Raw genomic sequence first — 19705 nt, 5'->3', positions numbered from 1 at the left:
TAAAATTCCTACTTTAATTTGTTAGTTACTTTTAACTTATTATGCACTATGCAGCATTTATCATGCCAGTTTGAGGGACAATTTGTTGAGTGCCCATTGTGGTGCGTGAAATGTATTAGGAGTGTTTGACTTGAAAGAAAATGTTTTACAGCAATTGACAATAAATTTAAAAAGAAAATTTGGGTGGAGATCTTTTTTCTTTTTCTTAACATTTTGTCCATTTTTTTATCCCCAACATTTTCATTCTTATGAATTAATTTACAATTGAATCATTTGTTAAAAATTAATTATTATTGACTATTATAACTAATAATTACATCAACACATCACATCTTAAAGTAAGTTTTCCTCCCTTCTTTCTCCTTCTCTCAAAGATAAATTAATAATTAAATCTCATTTATATATATATATATATATATATATATATATATATATATATATATATATATATATATATATATATATATATATATATATATATATATATATGGGTTCGAAAACTAAAATATTTAGCGCCAGAAAGGCGCGCTTTCGTGTAAGAGGGTGTATTATTAGATTATATTACATATCATGGATTCTCATTTATTAGCTTAACCTTTTACTTGAGCTAACTAGAAAAAGAATATTGCAAATGATTTTTAAAAAATATATATAATTAAAAATTTCCTTATTATTAGTCATTAAGCAATAGCACAAATTTTTGCAATGGTAAATCTCACTATAAGACATAATCTATATGACATGTCAAATATTCCAAGTAATACAAATTATAAAACTATATACTCTATTTTTTCAGTGGTATCACCAAGTCATTGGCATTGCTAATAACAAAATTTACAAGTTGATTATCCAATTAATTAAATTCTACTTGCTTCGTTCCATTATACCAGTTACATATCACTTTTTACGCAATCCAATGTGTAAATTACATGATTCTGATCACATATATCTCAAACTATTATTAACTAAAAATTATAAAAATTTGATATAATAAAAGTATGCGATTAGACGATTCAAACAAGATCTCATTTGACTATATTTCTTTTTATACATTAACCGCAATATATAAAATAAGCTTAAAGATAAATAGTACCGTTATGTCATATGTAGCGAATATTTCAAAATGTTGGAAGTATGAAATAATTATACCCCATTTCTATAAATAGCTTCACTATAAAAACTTGTGTCCGCCACACTTTAATTCCTTCCTACTTATACATATTAAATCCTCAAAAATTATAACCTAAACCATCCTTATTTTCATCACTCCTCATAACCAAATTAATGGCAGAAATAACCAAACAAAACCCTCCAAAAATCATCATAAACAATCAAAAGCTAATAGATGATGACCACTCAACAGAATCTCATTGGCTTAGCCCAATAATATTTGCTGCCAATGATGGGTTAGTTTCTACTGCATCACTCATGCTAGGAATGGGTGCAGTAAGTCAAGACATTAATGCCATGATCCTAACCGGGTTTCTAGGCCTTGTATTCGGGTCATTTACCATGGGTCTGTGTCAGTTTATGACCCATGACTCGGCCCATGATATTGAATCTGCTGGTCAAATGAGAAAGACTAGAAAAGATCCTTTAATGGCGGCTGCTGGTATGGCTGCAGCATTTTCATTTGGAGCTTTGGTGCCTTTGCTTATGGGGTTGTTCATGGAGGAATCTGAAGTGTCAATTGGGCTGGTTGAAGGCCCAATAAGTGTGGTTTTGGCTGTGTTTGGGTGGGTTGGCCCGTTTTTGGATGGAGCTCCGGGTTTTAGAGCTGTTTTGAGGGTTTTGTTATGGGGTTGGGTTGCTATGGTTGTCACATTTGGTTTAGTCATTAATAATGATTGGTGACAAATGATTTTGCTTCTTAATTGAAAACATGGTAATCATCAATATTAAAATGTAATTAGAAGTATAAGTATATTTAGAATAAGGGTTTTAATTTGGATCTATGCACAAGGGTAAAAACATATTATGTAAAATATCATTACACATTGTTTGAAATCCAATAGTGAGGGTCTAATTCTTATGTTGATCATAGTGTTAGAAAATGTCACTGCATAATAATTGTTGCATTGAAACGAATTAAATAAAATTTTAATTGATTATATTTTAATTTGTAGATAAAAAAATATATAAAATTTAATACTGATCGATGAAAATTGTAAAAAAAAATAATTATTGCAAAATGTATGGGATAAGGAGTATTTTTAAAAAATGCTAGAGGGTCCACTAGAACAACGCAACGTCCATTAACACCGGAAAAATGAATCGGAATCCTTCCATTGAATAAAACACATTAGGTTTCATTGTTAGAAAAGTTTTGACAATTCTTCCCAATCTCATCTACCAATTGTTTTTTCACAAATGTCAATACTATTTTAATTGTTAATATATTTAATTAGTCATAATTTAAAATTACAAAAGGTGAAATTTACATCGAGACAAATAAAAAAACATTTCACTAACTATATTTTAACTTAAAGATAAATAATAAAGTGAAAACTGTCAACGAACCAATTCAACCAAAAGCTTAAGCTGATGGTTGAGGCCTCCTTACATGAGAGCCCTTTAGGCTAGAAGTGTTGACACAATACAAACCTTTCTCATAACTAGTGCTAAATATTCCACTTTGAATGAGGGGTGGTTGAGATTTGCACCGATGACCTCTTGTCACGCTGACTTCTAATGCCATTTCAAGGAAGCAACTCAACAAAAAACTTAAGCTAATTATTGAAGCCCTAAAATATGTTATATACTCTAACACAAACTCAGTGATTGATAAATAATGCCGAAAAAACAAATATGAAGATAATAGTGAGACAGAGGGAGTATATTATAGGCTCATCTGTCGTAAAATGGTTATGATGGTAAATGAGGGGTGGTTGCGATTTGAACATGTGACCTCTTGTCACGCTGCCTTTTGATACCATGTCAAATAACCAACTCGAAAAAAAAAGTTTAAGTTGATTCCCAAGGTATATTATATACTATAACACAAACTCAGATCGATAAACAATGCCAAAAAAACAAATATAAAGATAATAGAGACGGATGGAGTATATTATAAGCTAACTATTGTAAAATGGTTATGATGATTAGTAGCACCAAATCCAAAACCAAAACCAAAACCAAACAAGAACTAATCCTAATCTTTTCACCTATACCAAAACCATTCCACATGATTTAATTCAACAACCACACTAACATACTAACCAAAACACCAATTTTTGTATACCAAACCTTTGACTCAATCCTTCTATATAAATAACAACTCAAACTCACTCTTAACTTAATAAGTCTCCACATTCTTAGACTTACACACAAACTAATATAACATATACTAAAATTTCAACTATCAACTTAAACTTTTAGTTGAGTTGATTTCTTGACATAAATATGGTTCGCCTTCTATTGAAAGCAAACTCTATCATTTCAGAGCCGCAAACTGGGTTTGCGGCTCTAATCGTTGTATTTTGCGCCTGCACGCTTTTCATGTGTGCCTCTCATACCAGGAAATGGAGACGATGGTATACAACACAAACCAGAGGAACAGATCCTGTTATACAACAGCTTCATAATGAAGGCAATATATTTTCTCCAAATGAAGTAGGAGAAAATCAACATGTTTCAGGACCTGTTTGGCAGAAGAATATACTTATGGGAGGCAAATGCCAACTACCTGATTTTTCTGGGGTTATTATTTATGACTCTGCTGGGAATGTTGTTCCACAAAACAAGCCTTCTTTACTTGCTCTTCCATGGAAGTAGGTTTAGTGATTATTTTCTCTGTTTCTTAGAATTTGCACCGTATAATTTAAAAATTCAGGAATATGGTTTGTAATTTGCATACTAATTAATCAATTTGAATGATCATATTACATTGAATTCTACATGACATTTCAAAACTGTTATACTATAGTCAAAATTGATGTTAGACCCAATATATGTGACAAGAATTCTTCAAATTCCCCCAATTTAAAAAGTTTCGACATAAAAGTCTTGGTATTAAATTTCACCTGATCCATCTATTTTCCTCATTCTACTCTATAATCTCAAAAAAGGTTTCGACAAACTCGTAAGCTAACATTTCTGACTATGGGAAGGACAACTTCAATATAACATTATATGTAGCTTAAAATACTATTCTTTGAAGTTTGAAAAACTACCACTGTACTGTATAGTAGGGATGGTCATGGGGCGGGTCTGAAGCGGGTCTGGCAAGACCCGGACCCGGACCCTATTTTTTGGGATCCAGACCCGGATCCGGACCCTAAGGGTCTAAAATTTTCAGACCCGGACCCGGACCCTACGGGTCTGACAGGGTCTAGGGTCCTTAATGGGTCTTATACAAAGCCTCTTTGATTTGTCAAAATTGAACCTTTTTCGAGTTTTTTTGTATTTTTGTAAGCAACTTATTATCTTATTACTAATACTTGTTCGAGTCCATGAAATTCAAATCTATACACAGCACATAGTCCTATTTGAAAGGCTTATAACATTCATACATATAATGAAATCAAAACAGATATTACAAAAAGAACTGAATATATATAACATTCATACATTCATACATATAAGAACTGAATATATACATATTCCCAGATATTCCCAGATATATCAAGAAATTAACATTAATACCCAAATATAAATCAAAACAAAATATATACATATACAATCCAAATAAGAACTGATATCATAGCTCTTTTGCAGCAGAAAACGAAAACCCTAATAATGAAAGAGAAGTCAGTTTCAAAAGATTCAAATATTCAGATATTACAAGTCAGTTTGTTGAGATCCCACAAAATATATTACAAGTCAGATGATTCTAGAACAAGAAATGGAGAAAATGAATACCCAATACAAAGAAAAAATTTTAAATACCCATTACCAAGCAATTATTGAGAATGACTATGACAAATTGACAATTGAAAAATTTTAAATTTAAACTTTAAAAGTTACGGGTCCGGGTCCGGGTCTTCACCTTAGGACCCGAACCCGGACCCGTCAAAAAAAATTGGATTCAGACCTGGACCCGGATCCGACGGGTCTCAAAATTTAAGACCCAGACCCTTATAAAAGGGGCGGGTCCGGGGCGGGTTCTACAGGATCCTGGACCCATGACCATCCCTACTGTATAGTAATAGTTTAATTAGTATTTAGTAGTGTATACTACAATTAACTGTTTTCATAATATTACAACTAGTATTAAAATTCAAAAATAACATTTCAAATAATTAGGAAATTTGATGTGGTGAGTGGTGACTCTAAATTTTTAGCTTTTCCTCAATTGTTTTTTTAAATTCGCATGATGATCTTGAACTTTTAATTTTTTTATGTAGTAGACATAATGTTAAGTTTTAGGTTAAATTAAGTACTTATTTCGACTGGATTTCGAAATATATGGTCAATTAGAGTGATCACAAATTTATTTTTTGAAAAAACTATAATTTTTTGAGATAATTATGTTGGGTAAAAATAGGGCAAAATTAACAAAAAAACTTTCTTTTTGTCTATCACATTAAAAAGTTGGAAGGTAAAGATCATCACGCGAATTGAATTTGTCTACCGCGTAAAAAAGTTGAATTTCCCAAAATTCGGTACAAAATCTTTGGTTCGAGCCTCGAGGAAGTAAAGCAAAAATAATGGGAACTAGTTCAACTTTACGAGTCGTTTAAAAATCTTATGGGTTCTATAACTCAGAAGTCATATACACAAGAGGGATGGAGGAATAGTTAGGATTTGTTAAAACTTAAAAACTTAGTCAAGACTCGAGAGCATTACATGCCCTACTAGAAGCTGCAATATTAGACAATGAGGAAGCATAGCTGTAAAATTTAGCAGCAACAAAAAACTTTCCAATTGGCAAAACCTAATTTGACGCTTTTATCTGCACACAAGAGAAAATATTGAAGGGACACTATAACAAATGTATTCTGATTCTGGTTAAGACCAAGCTTAATCAGAAACTGTAAAAGTATTAAGGGCATGAAAAAGAGAAATCTTGACAGCTGACAACAGAGTAAAAATGCGGTAACAGTCGCTATTGCAGAAACAAAATGTTGATGATGCGTTTGTCATAACTAAATATCAATCAAAACCAAAAGATAATCCTTGATAAAGCTCAAAACGCGGTTTTTTTACAACTTTGCAATGCGGGAAATTTCGGTTTGTCGTTTTCAAAAAACTTTATAATGCGGCTGACGCGATGTGATGCGACCTTGTTTTTATACTATGGCCGACAATTAAAGAAACTGGTTGCAGAAGCTGAAAAAGAGTGTCATTAGCAGGCATCCTTTCAGGGTAATACTGACTTATGGTTTGTCGTAGGGAAGCCATGGCGAGAGTTCACACTCTCATTACATCAGGCTTTGTCAATCATCTGATGAGTAAGACGTAGCGTCGTCTCCAGCAAACAATGTGTTCGGAGACATCACACAGACACTGACACTAACAAGGCGTTTGGTTAGTGAAGCAAATAACCCTCTATACCACTGTTATCAACAACCAAACAAAGATTGCACAAATTTTTGTATAAGACGGTCTCACCGTGAGACATATCTCTTACTTGGGTTACATAGCCCAATAATAGAAACTTTTAACTTATTAAGATCATCTTACCGTGAGACGGTCTAATACAAGACGGACTAGATTGCACAAATGTGTGGCATTTTTAATTGCTTTACTATAATCCTCTATGCCACTGATGCATATCAGTATTTATATAATCTTCCATAAACCAATACCAAAACCATATAATTCAGCAACCCAATAACACTATCAAATATAATTGCAGAATTATATAAAAATAAAACGCAAATTTGATCATTTCACCAACTCGAAAAAAACAAATGAACTCGAACAACAAAGTACTAGCAGCCCGTTTAATAGGTGATAATAAACAGTGGTAATAAGGATGAAAAACTAGTGTAATTTTGGTTATAAAATCTCTTGGCTATCTTGATGGTCATACTTGTGCAACTTCAATCATCTCATTTTCTTGATAAAATTCATTCCAATATATCACCATTAGAAGAGATGGTATTAGGTGGTAATGAAAATTTATAAACAAAAAAACATTTTTGTGATCAAAGTTTTACACTATAAATTATTTCCATTAGTACCATTTAACACCACAAACCAAACAAGCTGTAAAAGTATAATCAATAACAATTTAGGGGTGTTTGGTATTCGTTTTGAGGTTCAAGTAAAGAATTTATCAAACTCATTTCATTACTTAATGTTTATTATGATTTAGATTTAATCTAATCTCCATCATAAGGATAATTTACACCTCCAAATTGTTACCTCTATTCTCTTACTAGAAACCAATTCCCTTTCTTAGGTTTCCTCTCCTTTTCTCATTCCCTTGAACCTCTTTATACCAAACAATTAATAATAACAACGCCGAACATTACCCTTATCTCTTTAAGCATTATCTTTCCATTACATTTCTATTTGTCATTGCCTGGTGATCTTCATTTTGCTACACATACACATGTCTGGTCTTTGACACTCGAACATTTGATATGACACTTAGACCCTTTATTTTAGGGTAAAATTGAATATTTAGACGTATTCGACACTTGAACACGTACCAATATCCAGTCCGGTCCAAGTAACATAGGTCATAACAAAACAGAGAAATTTCAAATGAAATCCAAAAATATCTATAAATGATGGAATTGATTGATAAATTTATCCAAACACTAGATAATAGAGAATAGAGATCAATACATATTGAAACACAAGAACACTAATACAAAATTTGATTTCAAAATTGAAGCTTTGAATCAATCCCATATAACAATTGAACTATTCAAGTTTCAACAGTATGTATCCAGTATCTAACAAATACTATTAGCATAATAAACACCGAAAAACATAAAAGCTTAATTTTCCCCGAAATTAAATTTAAAGCTCATCCTCCATTCTCAAATACTCACCAATATCAGCCTGATGAATAACAACAATACTTTGAGGATCAGATTTGCGAACATCTTTGGTAGATTTAGAAGCAATTCCAAAACCCAAAGGAATATCAGACATTGAATAAACAACAATCCCATCACCAGCATTAATATCTTCAGTAATTCTCCCTAAATGAGCTTTCAAAACTGGATTTCCATACAAAAACGACATTTCAGAAGTGGGTTTAAGCCATACCTTATGCTTAGCATTGGGTGCAAGGATAGAAAGAGCATGAACAGTTAAATGGAAGTTTCCATGGTGGGTGAATTTCCCAATTTGAACTCCTAATGAAACAAGGTTGTCTTTAGAAACATTGGTTGCTCGTTTTACGAGCGATTCAGACGCGTAATAAACTCGATTCTTCTGCAATCGGAAACAGTATCGACCAGGATCAGGGTTTGTACCTTCGTAAGAGGGATTTTCGACTATATTCTTCAGATTGTTGCCGACGAATTTGTAGAGCTTTTCGAAAACGACGGTTGTTTCTTGCTCATCTAGGGTTCTCATTTTCTAACTAATTTTGATGGTAGGAGTAAGGTATTGGTAATGGCGATTAGGGTTTTAGGGGGGGTGATTGTGAGGGGCTGAGCCGCTGAGGGTAAAGCTCTGTTTATATCACTTTTTTTTCCTTGAATATTTGCAGTGAAATTTTTTTTTTTTTTTGATAAAAATATTTGCAATGAAGTTAGCTTAATGGGTTTCGGTTAGTGTTAGCTTTAGGTTAAGTAGTTTTTGAGTCTCTCTTTCAGAAAATCTGGTCGCTTTCGATTTCAATTGGTTTGGATCGATTTAGCAATTAAGGATTTTAATAAAAGTTTCTTTATTACTAATTTAAGAAAAAACTTAAAAAATATATTTTTTATAGTGTATTTTTACAAAAAAAAGTACGTACTCTTTTTTATTTCGGGGTAAGATAAAATAAAAAGAGGCTATGTGAGAATCAAATCCATAAACATGCCAGAAAAAGTAATACTTAATTTTCAATTGCAATAAGACTGCATTTCCAATATTTTGTGTTTTAGGTTTTAATATAGAAATATAAACTCAAAAAAAATACAAAAATAGATTAAAATATATGATAGGTCCCGTAAATATGTTAATGTGAAATTGAAAAATTGAAAAAGGATCAAAGTGATCGGGATTCATAGGAATGGGTTTGGCTAAATTTTTTTTGGGTTCGAGGTCTAATTATTTTCAAAGTACGAGTTATCATTTATGAGTTATAACAGCGATTGTTAGTTGGATCAACCGTTTCAATAAAATATTGATAGAATTAGTTTGAGTAATTGTAGTTGTTCAATTATAGTTGTAAGATATTTAAATATTTAATTAGTTGTGTAGATAATAACTTTACAATAAAATTTGATGGTATGATGGTTGGTGAATTACTTTTCCCCTTTTTTAGTAGCTTTAAAACCAATTTTTGCAATATTATCTTTTATTATTCTGTATACAATTAAAAAATATAATCATGTAAAATTTTTTATACTTTCATAATATTTTTGGTAACGTATAAGACAAAGACAATGACAAAGCGCAAAAGTGTTTGGAAACAACTAAAATAGGATTGACAATTTCTCAAAACGAGACATTTTATCTTTAAAAAATAAAAATTATTCCAGTTTCTGGATCAAAGTACCCGAAACCGTTTTGCTTAAAACAGGATCCAGTAAGCTTAGTCGGGTCTAAGATCCCTAGTAGATACAAATTCTCTCTTCCAGACTTGACCATTATTTTCAATCTTGCATTCATCCCAAAACCAGCGATCTGAGAAACATCGCTACAGGTATGAACCCTATTTTTCATCGCTCAAATTTATTCCTATCATCTTCATATTCCATCTGTTCACTTAAATTAATTTGGTTTTTTCCTTCTTATTTCTGGTAATCAAAGATCTATTTTCCTTTTTTTCGAATTTATAAAAGTACATGATATTCATTTAAATTTTCGGCTAAATTCGCTTTTTAGGAGCTTCAATTACCATTGAATTCGAACCTTGTTAATTTTTTTTTATATCATCATTCATCAACCATCGATTATCGTTAATAATATGCAGTTAGATTGGTTGAATTTACAGATCCTTATTTTTTGGAATCTGATATGATTTTCTGCTGTAATATTTGATATGTTTATTTTGAGATGATTTGGGATTCATTTTGAGAAGTTTTAAAGATTGTGTTGTTTTGTCTTAGAAATTGATTTTCTAATCTAGTTTGATATTGTCTGCTGTTATATTGTGTTTTAAACACTGGTTTACATAATTACATTAATACATTCATATTCTTGTGCAGGCAAGGATTATCTATCAAATACTTGCTTATCGACTTGTAACTATGTAAGTATATATTTCTGATTTGTTGACAGACTAATACAAGCATTTTATTTGCATTTTCTCTTTATTATGTACGTGGACCTTCGTATTTTTCAGGCCCTGTAAAACATTTGCTGGGCTGCAGTTGTAATGCTTCCATGATCTTTTTTCCTGAAAAGTTGAATTCATTTGCACCGAGGCAGTCATGTATTGCATAACAAAAGGTTTATAGGTCATAAAGATTTGTTGGATGGAAATTAAGGAGCTCTCGACTTTTAACATGATGGTTCTGTTCATAAAATATCATGCCTAATCTAAGGTTTATGTATTTAAACTAATCCTTCAATGTGTGAATATGTCATCATATATCCAAAAGAAATATAGGAAATACACACTTCTTGACTTCAATTATTCGTTGATCCCTGCAAAACTTAGAAGCTTGGTGTGGCTAGGTTTACCTGCCAAACTCAGTTGATCCCTCTTATTGGATAGACAAAATAACTAGCGTGCAATTTTATACATGGATCAGTGCCATGCCAAGTTAACCCAGGTCTGAGCCTTGAAGTGTTGTGTGAAGCAACATCACTCTGTGTGTTGCATATTTTAAAGTGGGAGCCCTAAGTCTCAAGGTAGAGATTAGTTATGAAATAACTAGTTCCAGGCATGAATCCACTGCGTCTTGCCCTTGTTGTGACTTACTGACTATGCTTGGAATACATCACCCACCTTCTCAATTACTGGTTAAGGGGATGGAGATCCAACACATTTTCCCTTAACTTTCTCCTTTGTTTGTGGGATAGTTGTCTTGAGTTTATGAAATAACTAGTTTATGAATTGCTTGAATATGAAGGCAATATTTCTTGTCAATACGGCAGTGTATGTGAATTTAATGATCTGATCCTATCTTACATAATTTTCGCTGATCTTTGATTTTTTTTAAAGGGCTGACGAAGAACCTGTTGATCCCAAGAAGGAGCTTGAAGACAGCGTTTGCAAGCCCAAGTGTGTTAAACCCTTGCTTGAATACCAGGTTAATCATTCTGAATGCTGAAGCTTTTCTTTATGATTTATTTTTTCTTCAGAGATGTTGTACCTAATTTCTTGTTTAGATAGAAACCTTTTGTTATTGGTTCTATATTGAATCCATTACCCCCCTTCCCCCCCCCCCCCCCATTCCGAACATGTATCCTCTTTTAGTTTCATATGTTCTATATTGATGTACCCCCATTTTGCTTTTTTACCAAATCGATGGTTTTACTTTTATCTCTTATCCTTTCTTGTACCTACCTTCCCCCCCTCTCTCTCTCTCTCTCTCCCTCTCTCTCTCTCTCTCTCCCTCTCTCTCTATCTATCTATCTCAATACACTTAAAGAGTGTACAATTTGGAATGGAGGATGTAAAGAGTAACTTGTTTGTTCAATAGCATAGTCTATCCGTTTCATGCTGCTTGTTTTACGACTTGCTTACTTTGAACATCTTCTGGTTGTCCTTGGTGGGATGTTGTGAAAATATGAAGACTGTCAAGTGTCAATTGTTTAGAATTTTCTGGAACTGTTTGGAGGCTCGAAAAAGTGTTTACTATAGTTATGGGAGTTGTCTTTATGTTAACTTATCTTAGTACATTAAGAGTCCTTTGGGCATATTAATGAACCGATTCTTTTTTTTCCCTAACTGGGTAATACTTATCTACATAGTTACATGCTAGTTTTTTTTCTCTTTCCTATATTTGCTTGGACACTTCATAACCTCCTTTTGCTCTCTAGATTTATGCATCGCCACAGCTTGGTCTCTTCCTTATGTTATCCATAAAGCTACTGTGAATACATATGTTGTCATTGATGCATTAATAGAGCTGGTGTTAAGATAGAAACACTGGATCTTTTATTTGAACTTATTTGGAGGAAAAAACATTAATTGAAGATAGTATACCTTTTTAGTACCATATATGTGCGGATGTGATTGTACTGCAGCTTGCTTGTACTAATTGCTTGCACTGCAGCTTGGAGTTGAAAAAGGCTACAATGGCCAAGAAAGATGAGAAGGGAGAACATCAAGAATGGAAATTGTTGGGTTTTTCATCTTTGAACCAAACACAAACTAATTACAAAAATCCTTTTTACTTTTCCAACCATACAATATGGGGATTGTGGGTTTTGAATCTCTCTCATTCCCTTCACTTTTTCGATTCCTTCTCCTTCTTGATCCTTATATTTTTGATGTTTAATTGTGAGTACTGAGTAGATTTTGGCTTTTTGATGTTAGAAGCATGTGTGGTTCCAAGTAAAATTCAACGGGGTCATTTCACCCCACCTAGGTTACATAAGATACCTGTAAAGTATACTATTTCGGGGTAAAAGAATATAATCATTTTAGAGGAATGCTTTGAACCTCTAGAATCCATCATGTGAAATAAATAGATTTTTTAAAGAGCTTTAATGTTATATTATCTTCAAGTCTCACAACCTCCTTTAGGATCAAGGCTTTGGCATTGCTATAAGTTCCACAACTTTTAAATAAGACTTTGAAGTTGACTTTGACTTTCTTAAATCCATTAAATTCCCAGTCTAGATTCGCCACTGCCAAATGGTTGCCACCAGTTAATTTATTCAACTTTTTTCTATCATTTGTCGAGTGAATGGCTAATGAAGATGTTATCATATACTGTTTAGTTATTAATCTGGGCCTTAACATCTCAGTGTTGCTTTCCAAAAAGCTGAATGACCTAAATCTGTTTTAATCTTCCTTATTAGAGTTGCTTTTTTGTTGGATAACTAAAGCATGGGCAAAGTATGTGAGCGTATAGGCATAGCCAACTGTTGAAAATTTTCAGTATGCAGTATTAATTAAGAGTTGAAACTTCAGCCTTTTTCAAATACTTCTAGCCTACGTCCTATTTATCCATTTTCAGCCGTTTGCATCATGTCGGGAAAATTTTAAGAGAGCAAGAACACCGTTATAGGAATATATTGAGCCTCATAGTCTTCTTTTTGGTTATGTTTTCATGTTGCTGAATTGACTTCTCTGACCAATACAATCTAGTAAGTTTAAAATGGATTCAGTCAACACTATTTTTATCGTGCACCCTTTTTTAATATTTCATCCACAATTCCACACACCTCACTTTACGCTCTACTTAATTACCCTCTCTAAGTCACACTTCTTAAAATTAAGGTTGTTGCATATCATTTTAGTGTGCACTAAGTCCATTCAAGACCAACTCAATACAATCACGCCATTGTTATTTTTACCGTTATCTACTTATCTCACTTTGCCTCCTGATTCCTTTTTTTGTAATGCAGGCATGTGTCAAGAGAATCAAGGATGATGAAAGTGGGCACAAACACTGCACAGGACAATATTTCGACTACTGGTCCTGTATTGATAAATGCGTAAGTTTTTTTTATTCACTCGTTATTTCAGATACAATGTTGGTTTGGTAGCTCGCACCCGTGTATGACACTGGTGAAATTGCAGGTTGCACCAAGATTATTTCCCAAGTTGAAATAACAATGGCGTCCAGATGGTGGATTTCTTGCTGTTGAGGTTGAAGCTTTAGATCACTCATGGTTTTGTGCTGCTCATTGAATGCTTTTTTGAACTGTAATCGTTCTCTTCCCGGAAGCTAATTTTGGAAACTGTTTTTGGAATAAACAACGATGTTTCTGTTTTGACAGTTGAGTTAGGTAACCCAACTCCAGGAGTACATTTTTCTGGTGATGAAAAAATGCCCTATATTAATATCGTTAAACATGATTGAATTCCATTCGGTTTCTCATGGAATAATTACAAGTATATGCAAAAAAAAATGCGTCTCAATCCCGCTATTATTCTAATCTACCACTTGATTTGCTTGCACTCATGCTCTATCAAGAAACATGGGGACGACTGTTATTTAAGTGTTTTAAACGTCTTTACTTGCTACATGGAATTTCGGAATTCGATTGCATACAATATAATTTCTGTAATAACAAAAAGTGCAACTATTTGCCCCTAAAATTTGCAAACATGGCTGAGGTGAGTTATACTTGGTAACGTAGATGGAAATGGAGATGGTAGTATAGTTTAGGATGTGTTTGGCAAGTAATTTTTAATCTGCTCTTTGGTCAGTTTAAGCTTGTTAATGCTTAAATAATTAAAAATGTATCTGATAAATGATTTTATATCCATTGGAAAACCGATTTTAAAGCTAAAGTAAAATATTTGGTATGTGGCTTTTTATTGGTTTTGATTTTCGGTTCATTTTCTCTCTAAGATAATTAATTACTGGAAGTGAATTAATCTAGGTAAATAATAAGCAATTATCATTGCCAATATATTATTTTTTTTTTACGCATCGTTGGAAATTGGATTGCTATAGAGCCATGTTCAATTAAAACGGCTCAAATTAGGTTAGAATCAACCTGTAAACGTCTCTGGGTCTAAGTTTGTGGTTCTTACATATTAGGTTAGAATCAACCTGTAGTCGCCTCTATCTCTTGAAACTTCATTCTGGATATTGTTGCAATATTAAATTAATTGGGATAATAATAAGGAAAAAACAAGTTATATCATTTCAACATCAGTAATTGAATGCCCATAATATTTGAACATTGATGTTATTCTATACAATGTTGAATTATACTCAGTGAGAACTTCGAAATCTTGAAACCTCACATTTTCCCCACAAAATCATAGCGCAAAAAAAAACGCAGGATTGTAAAGGTTTATGAGTTTATCACAACCAAAATATACGTCGATTGACCGCAAACTCTGAAACACGAAATAACCGAAATTTTGTGATATGCTCAAATCTTGCTCCAAGAAGGCGCATGCTATCCCATTGAAAGGTTGCTGCTTCTCTGTAGAGCTCCAAGAATCCTTCCTGTGCAAATAATTGTCGATCATTCCGAGACGTTAGATCCTATACCAAAGTTACGATTTCTATAATATTAGCGGGTTAAAATCAGAAATACCCGATTTAAACTAATCTCTAAGTTCCTTATCTCAGCACTAAGCAGTGCCACTGTAGGAACAAAAGAACCATACCTGTTGTGCAGGATAACATATGAATACGAGGAAGAACGATTTAGAGCCACATTCTGTACATCAGATTCCGATGATATAGTTCTTTATAAACTTTGCACTTGCAACTGCGCGTAGATTAAATTGAGTGAGTAAATGATATTCCCCAATGGCCCAAACATCATACATTCAATGGCATTAAATGTATTCTTATCTTGAATCTCGAGGGTAGAGGTATTGAAGGCACACAAATTTGGCCATCACGAAACATTTAGCCCTAGTTACAACATTTTGGAGCAGAAATCCGAGGTGCATAAAATACGAAGTAATTAATTACTAGAAAAACTCACTGCCAAAATGCAAAAACCATTGCAACAACAGAAACGGCAATGCGGTAACGGGGATGATGCGGTCATCGTACCGCCAGATATCAACCAAAAGGCTAAAAATTATGAAATATCCCTTGAATTGGCCTCAAGTGCCGTTTGTTACACTTTTACAATGAGGGTAATACAAATTCGGTATAATTGAAAACATTTACGACACAACTGACACGATATAATGCCAATAGATCAAAAGGGAAAAAGAGGGAGAACAATAAACCTGTATTTCCCTATCAATTGCATTTTTCAAACTAATTCAAATATTCATCATATGAAATCTTAATCAAAAATGGATAACTATAAACATAAGGTCGGATCGGAGACACTTACAAAGAATCACGAAACTGTCAATCCAACGAATGCCCAATTAAAGGAACACCACCACAGAACTTTAGGAGTCCTCTTCAAATAGGATTTTGTAAAACCTTTTCCTTTCCTCGGGATCGAATAGACGTCCAACCTTATGTTCTTGATCTTCCTCTTCAGATATATCCCCGTTCTTGTCCTTCCTTTTCTCCAATTTAGGTACAATTACACCCTTCTTCTTCCTCTTCTCTAGGTTCAATAAACGTCTTCGCTGATTATACTCGTGCAGTCCCTCTTGCATTAGTTCCCCAAATTTATCCTTGACCACAACAAGTGGGTCCTTGTCAATCAGCTTGGAGCCATTATATCCCTCTCGGAGAAGAACCGTGTATATTCTATACTTGTTTGTTACATAAAATATACCCGGGTGTTTTAACAGCAAAACATTTAACTTTTCGGGCAACGCAAATTCTCGCCTGAGGTGGGTAAGCTTTACGATCGAGATTTTCTTCCAAAGAGTCAGAGCCAGCAATTCATGCACCAAGGCAACCGTCCTTTTCTCGTGATCCTTTGATCCTTCAACTAAGTTGTTTAGATTTGTGTAAGGTGAAATGTATGGTGTTGAATTGAACTCATTAAACCTTTCCCAAGATTTAACCCATGTTGATGGCAACAAACATGAAAAACGAGGCTCTGTATTCTGCTTTCTTGATGACAATTCAATGCAAGAACATGCTAACTCAGGTTTCCATGATATAAGCTCAACCTCCAGTGAACTTCTCCTTCCACTGTAATTGATCAACCGAAACATTTCTGAATATTTGGGAACAATTCTAATTAAATAATCATCTGGGAAGCCGAAATTCCGCTTCAACTCATCAAGCTTTACCACATTAAGCCTCTGGTTTGAGCTCATCATCAAGATCTTTGCTAACCGCTCAGCAAATACAGGCTCCTGCTCTTCCTTGATGGACTCTTCCTCCTCTACTAGGGACATCATTCGTTTTGTAAGTTGGCAGTAAAGTTCATCGTTTTCGCGAAAGACCTCAAAGCAACATGGATATTTGTTCAGCCAATTAAGAGCTTTGCCTTGAAGATCAAGGGTCTTGAACTTTTTCTGGAGGAAGTTTACGGGTACTACCTGGTTGGGGTATCTAAGGATTATATTCTTAATTTGATTGTTCACAATCCAACGCCGATTGTGGGATAGAGCAGATTCAAGTTCTGGGATTTTCTTCATTGACCAGAGAGAGAATCCCCTAATGAAGATGTAAACCGATAATATAGAACTTCTGTTTACAAATTTCTGGTTTTGACAGAAACTGACAACTTCCATGCTTCAACAAAAAAGAAATTCCTGTTTTAACATAAAAACGAAGAATGGAAAACCACTTAAAAGTACAAATATACGGAAGTGAGATGAAAGGCAATGAGATCAAAGAAAAGAGAACTAGCAACCAGCAATCCGTAAACACGGGTTTTGTGGCAAAATAAAGTATTTAACATGATATGATACCTTCAACCTGAGATGCTTGCAGAAACCAACATCAGCAATAACACATCAAAGTCATCTAGCGGTTCCACCATGAAGTACTGCCACACATTATGATTCCATATTGACAACCATTAATAGCAACAACTGCCAAGTTCTTCAGAAATGAAAGAGTTTAATAACCAGACTTACTTTTCCGGTCCCTACCAATGAATTGACTGGCCTGTACAGATAAATTAGTCAAGCGATCAGTTAACATCATCCAATCTCTATAAAAAAATAACCAAATATGAAGATGAAGGACGATCATAAAAAATTTTGTATCGTATATCATTGCTTGGGACAGGCAGGTATACCAAGACTAGCATATCAAATCATGGATTAGTGGCTGAAATTGCAAGTGAACCATTCAGGCAAAAGGCACAAACTTTAGAAGATGCACTGAAAACCCCTTCACATAATACTTTCGAACAGTATCTTAATTCCTAAGGGAAAGTACTAAAAAAAGGATCTAAACTTTCACAATCATAAAACATATAACGCTCCTCCAAGGTTTCTGTTAAATCATTCACAAGGGAAACGGTTGATCAATGAATAAAGCAAGTTGATCTCAAAACTTCCTGATAAACCTTTAGCCAACAAATTACCTGTTGATCTTCCTTTTCGTTTTTACTTTCGACCAACTAGGGTTAATGGCTGAAAAGGAAGTACAGCATATACACGCTTGCAGAAGAAATGCATCAACTTGTTTCCTTAACAACTAGTAATAAGACCAAGGAAGCTCAAACAGCACCGTATTGCTATTGCTAAAATCCATACTGAATCATATATTCCCAACCATCCATTTCCGTTGATAATGAAGCCCATCCGTTTCCAGTAAAAATCAAAACATTTAAAAATAAATGAAGAAGAAGAGCTTGCATTAGAAATCGAATAGAAAAGCCAACAATAAAACTAGCAAACTACCTCAACAAATAATAAACGTTTAAAAATGTTAAATACAATACTACTGTTATGTCTACAGTGGAGGATGAATACAAAACATAATCCTATAAACTAAAACTGAACCCATAAACACATACTTGGGACTTGGGATTTGGTGAGAAAAGATTAACTTGCTCTTTAGCTTATCAAAAAGTAGTATATATTTCAATTGATATATGGGGGTAGTACTCCATTGCTAGTAGTCTAGTACACTCCCTTGCTGCAATGAGTTTCACTAATAAAGGGAAAGAAAAGAATGAACAAAACTGGAACTGGAAAAAGGGGACTATTGATGTTTGCTGAGGAACAATCATAAATTCTGTAAAAACACTTAGCATTAATTGATTATTTGAGGTAATTATATCGTCCCAGATTATATCATTTGATTAAAGAATCGTCAGCTTTGGGGAAAAAGCCCCAGATGATATTTATTGATTAATCATACAAACAAAACAAAAGGCACCAAGATACAATTCAACATAAAATGCTCAAATTAAATTAAACGAATTGAAATAAACTAAAAATAACAACAAACAAACATTGAAATGAATTACACAGAAATAAAATTTCTTGAGAAAAAAATGTTGAAATTTATCATAAACTAAATTGACGATAAGAGTATAGAAAAGGAAAAAGGAAGCATACCCAGATAAATTGTACCTGAGAAAAAATATGGCTCTACATGTTTGAAGAATTAGGTTGTAAGAGAGATAAATGGGATTGAAGGGTAGAGGGAGAAAGTGGCAGACTTCAATTAAAGAACTTAGATTTTTCCAATTAATTACGTTGAGGAGAGGTAGCTCCGGCGGCGGTTATGGGATGTCAATGTAGCTCCAGCTGCGGTGGAGGCAGCTAGACAGGCGGCGATTAAGGAAGAGGGTTTTGGCTTTTTTTTTCCCGAAAACTTTTCTTAATGTTTTTTCTGAGAAACAATTATAATTATTTATATACTACACTATTTATATTCATCTCGAATTCGTCTCACTATAAGACGGATATATATAATTAGCTAATTTTTTAAATTAATCAATTTAAAATTGAAAGTAATCACTTTATTAACATACTTAACCGATTATTCAGGTCATTTAACGTGAAATGTCCTTTAAAAAATTAGATGAGTCAAATATAATATCATTATAAAATATATTAAAAAAATGAAAGAAAATTACCTAATATACGAAGTTTAAACTTAAAATTTTCTTTTATTTGTTAATTTTTATTCCAAAAATTTTCTAAATTTTATTTTAGTATTTT

The 19705-nt window shown here is 33.3% G+C and overlaps 5 protein-coding genes across 15 annotated transcripts; 3 read left to right on the top strand and 2 right to left on the bottom strand.

The window, feature by feature from the left end:
• Positions 1-1284: 1284 nt before the first annotated feature.
• Positions 1285-1854, top strand: LOC130810941 (vacuolar iron transporter homolog 1-like). The gene has a single exon (XM_057677060.1). It carries the CDS (start codon positions 1285-1287, stop codon positions 1852-1854), a length of 570 nt encoding a protein of 189 aa, XP_057533043.1.
• A 1461-nt stretch (positions 1855-3315) lies between these two features.
• LOC130810151 (uncharacterized) lies at positions 3316-3836 on the top strand. The gene has a single exon (XM_057676109.1). It carries the CDS (start codon positions 3403-3405, stop codon positions 3772-3774), a length of 372 nt encoding a protein of 123 aa, XP_057532092.1. The 5' UTR covers positions 3316-3402; the 3' UTR covers positions 3775-3836.
• A 3844-nt stretch (positions 3837-7680) lies between these two features.
• On the bottom strand, positions 7681-8635 carry LOC130810150 (uncharacterized). The gene has a single exon (XM_057676108.1). It carries the CDS (start codon positions 8479-8481, stop codon positions 7918-7920), a length of 564 nt encoding a protein of 187 aa, XP_057532091.1. The 5' UTR covers positions 8482-8635; the 3' UTR covers positions 7681-7917.
• Positions 8636-9535: 900 nt separating this feature from the next.
• LOC130810148 (cytochrome b-c1 complex subunit 6-1, mitochondrial) lies at positions 9536-14110 on the top strand. Its single transcript, XM_057676107.1, has 5 exons — positions 9536-9760; positions 10266-10309; positions 11228-11315; positions 13585-13674; positions 13760-14110. Coding segments are annotated over exons 2-5 (213 nt in total). The 5' UTR covers positions 9536-9760; positions 10266-10307; the 3' UTR covers positions 13793-14110.
• A 704-nt stretch (positions 14111-14814) lies between these two features.
• On the bottom strand, positions 14815-19382 carry LOC130810147 (protein WHAT'S THIS FACTOR 1 homolog, chloroplastic). Of its 11 annotated transcripts, none has more exons than XR_009040994.1 (6): positions 19112-19382; positions 17660-17690; positions 17492-17568; positions 16000-17332; positions 15311-15414; positions 14815-15146 (listed from the first exon to the last, which is right to left on the bottom strand). XR_009040994.1 is itself a non-coding variant. In XM_057676106.1 (3 exons), exon 3 carries the CDS (start codon positions 17309-17311, stop codon positions 16061-16063), a length of 1251 nt encoding a protein of 416 aa, XP_057532089.1. In that variant the 5' UTR covers positions 17312-17332; positions 17492-17690; positions 19097-19382; the 3' UTR covers positions 15717-16060. The 11 variants fall into 11 exon arrangements, 2 of the variants coding, with proteins under 2 accessions (XP_057532089.1, XP_057532088.1); XR_009040993.1 differs by adding an exon at positions 18115-18285 and having other exon boundaries at positions 17492-17690; positions 19097-19372; XR_009040991.1 differs by adding an exon at positions 18115-18285 and having other exon boundaries at positions 15311-17332; positions 19097-19372.
• Positions 19383-19705: the final 323 nt, after the last annotated feature.

Source organism: Amaranthus tricolor, chromosome 4, assembly GCF_026212465.1.
Source record: "Amaranthus tricolor cultivar Red isolate AtriRed21 chromosome 4, ASM2621246v1, whole genome shotgun sequence".
NCBI lineage: Eukaryota > Viridiplantae > Streptophyta > Magnoliopsida > Caryophyllales > Amaranthaceae > Amaranthus > Amaranthus tricolor.
This window is presented reverse-complemented; position numbering and strand designations above follow the sequence as displayed.

Coding starts and splice junctions, on each gene's coding strand:
- LOC130810148 (XM_057676107.1), top strand. Junction 11,316..13,584: donor AACCCTTGCTTGAATACCAG/GTTAATCATTCT, acceptor TTTGTAATGCAG/GCATGTGTCAAGAGAATCAA. Junction 13,675..13,759: donor GGTCCTGTATTGATAAATGC/GTAAGTTTTTTT, acceptor GTGAAATTGCAG/GTTGCACCAAGATTATTTCC.
- LOC130810941 (XM_057677060.1), top strand. CDS start 1,285: ATGGCAGAAATAACCAAACAAAACCCTCCAAAAATCATCATAAACAAT.
- LOC130810150 (XM_057676108.1), bottom strand. CDS start 8,481: ATGAGAACCCTAGATGAGCAAGAAACAACCGTCGTTTTCGAAAAGCTC.
- LOC130810147 (XM_057676106.1), bottom strand. CDS start 17,311: ATGGAAGTTGTCAGTTTCTGTCAAAACCAGAAATTTGTAAACAGAAGT.
- LOC130810151 (XM_057676109.1), top strand. CDS start 3,403: ATGGTTCGCCTTCTATTGAAAGCAAACTCTATCATTTCAGAGCCGCAA.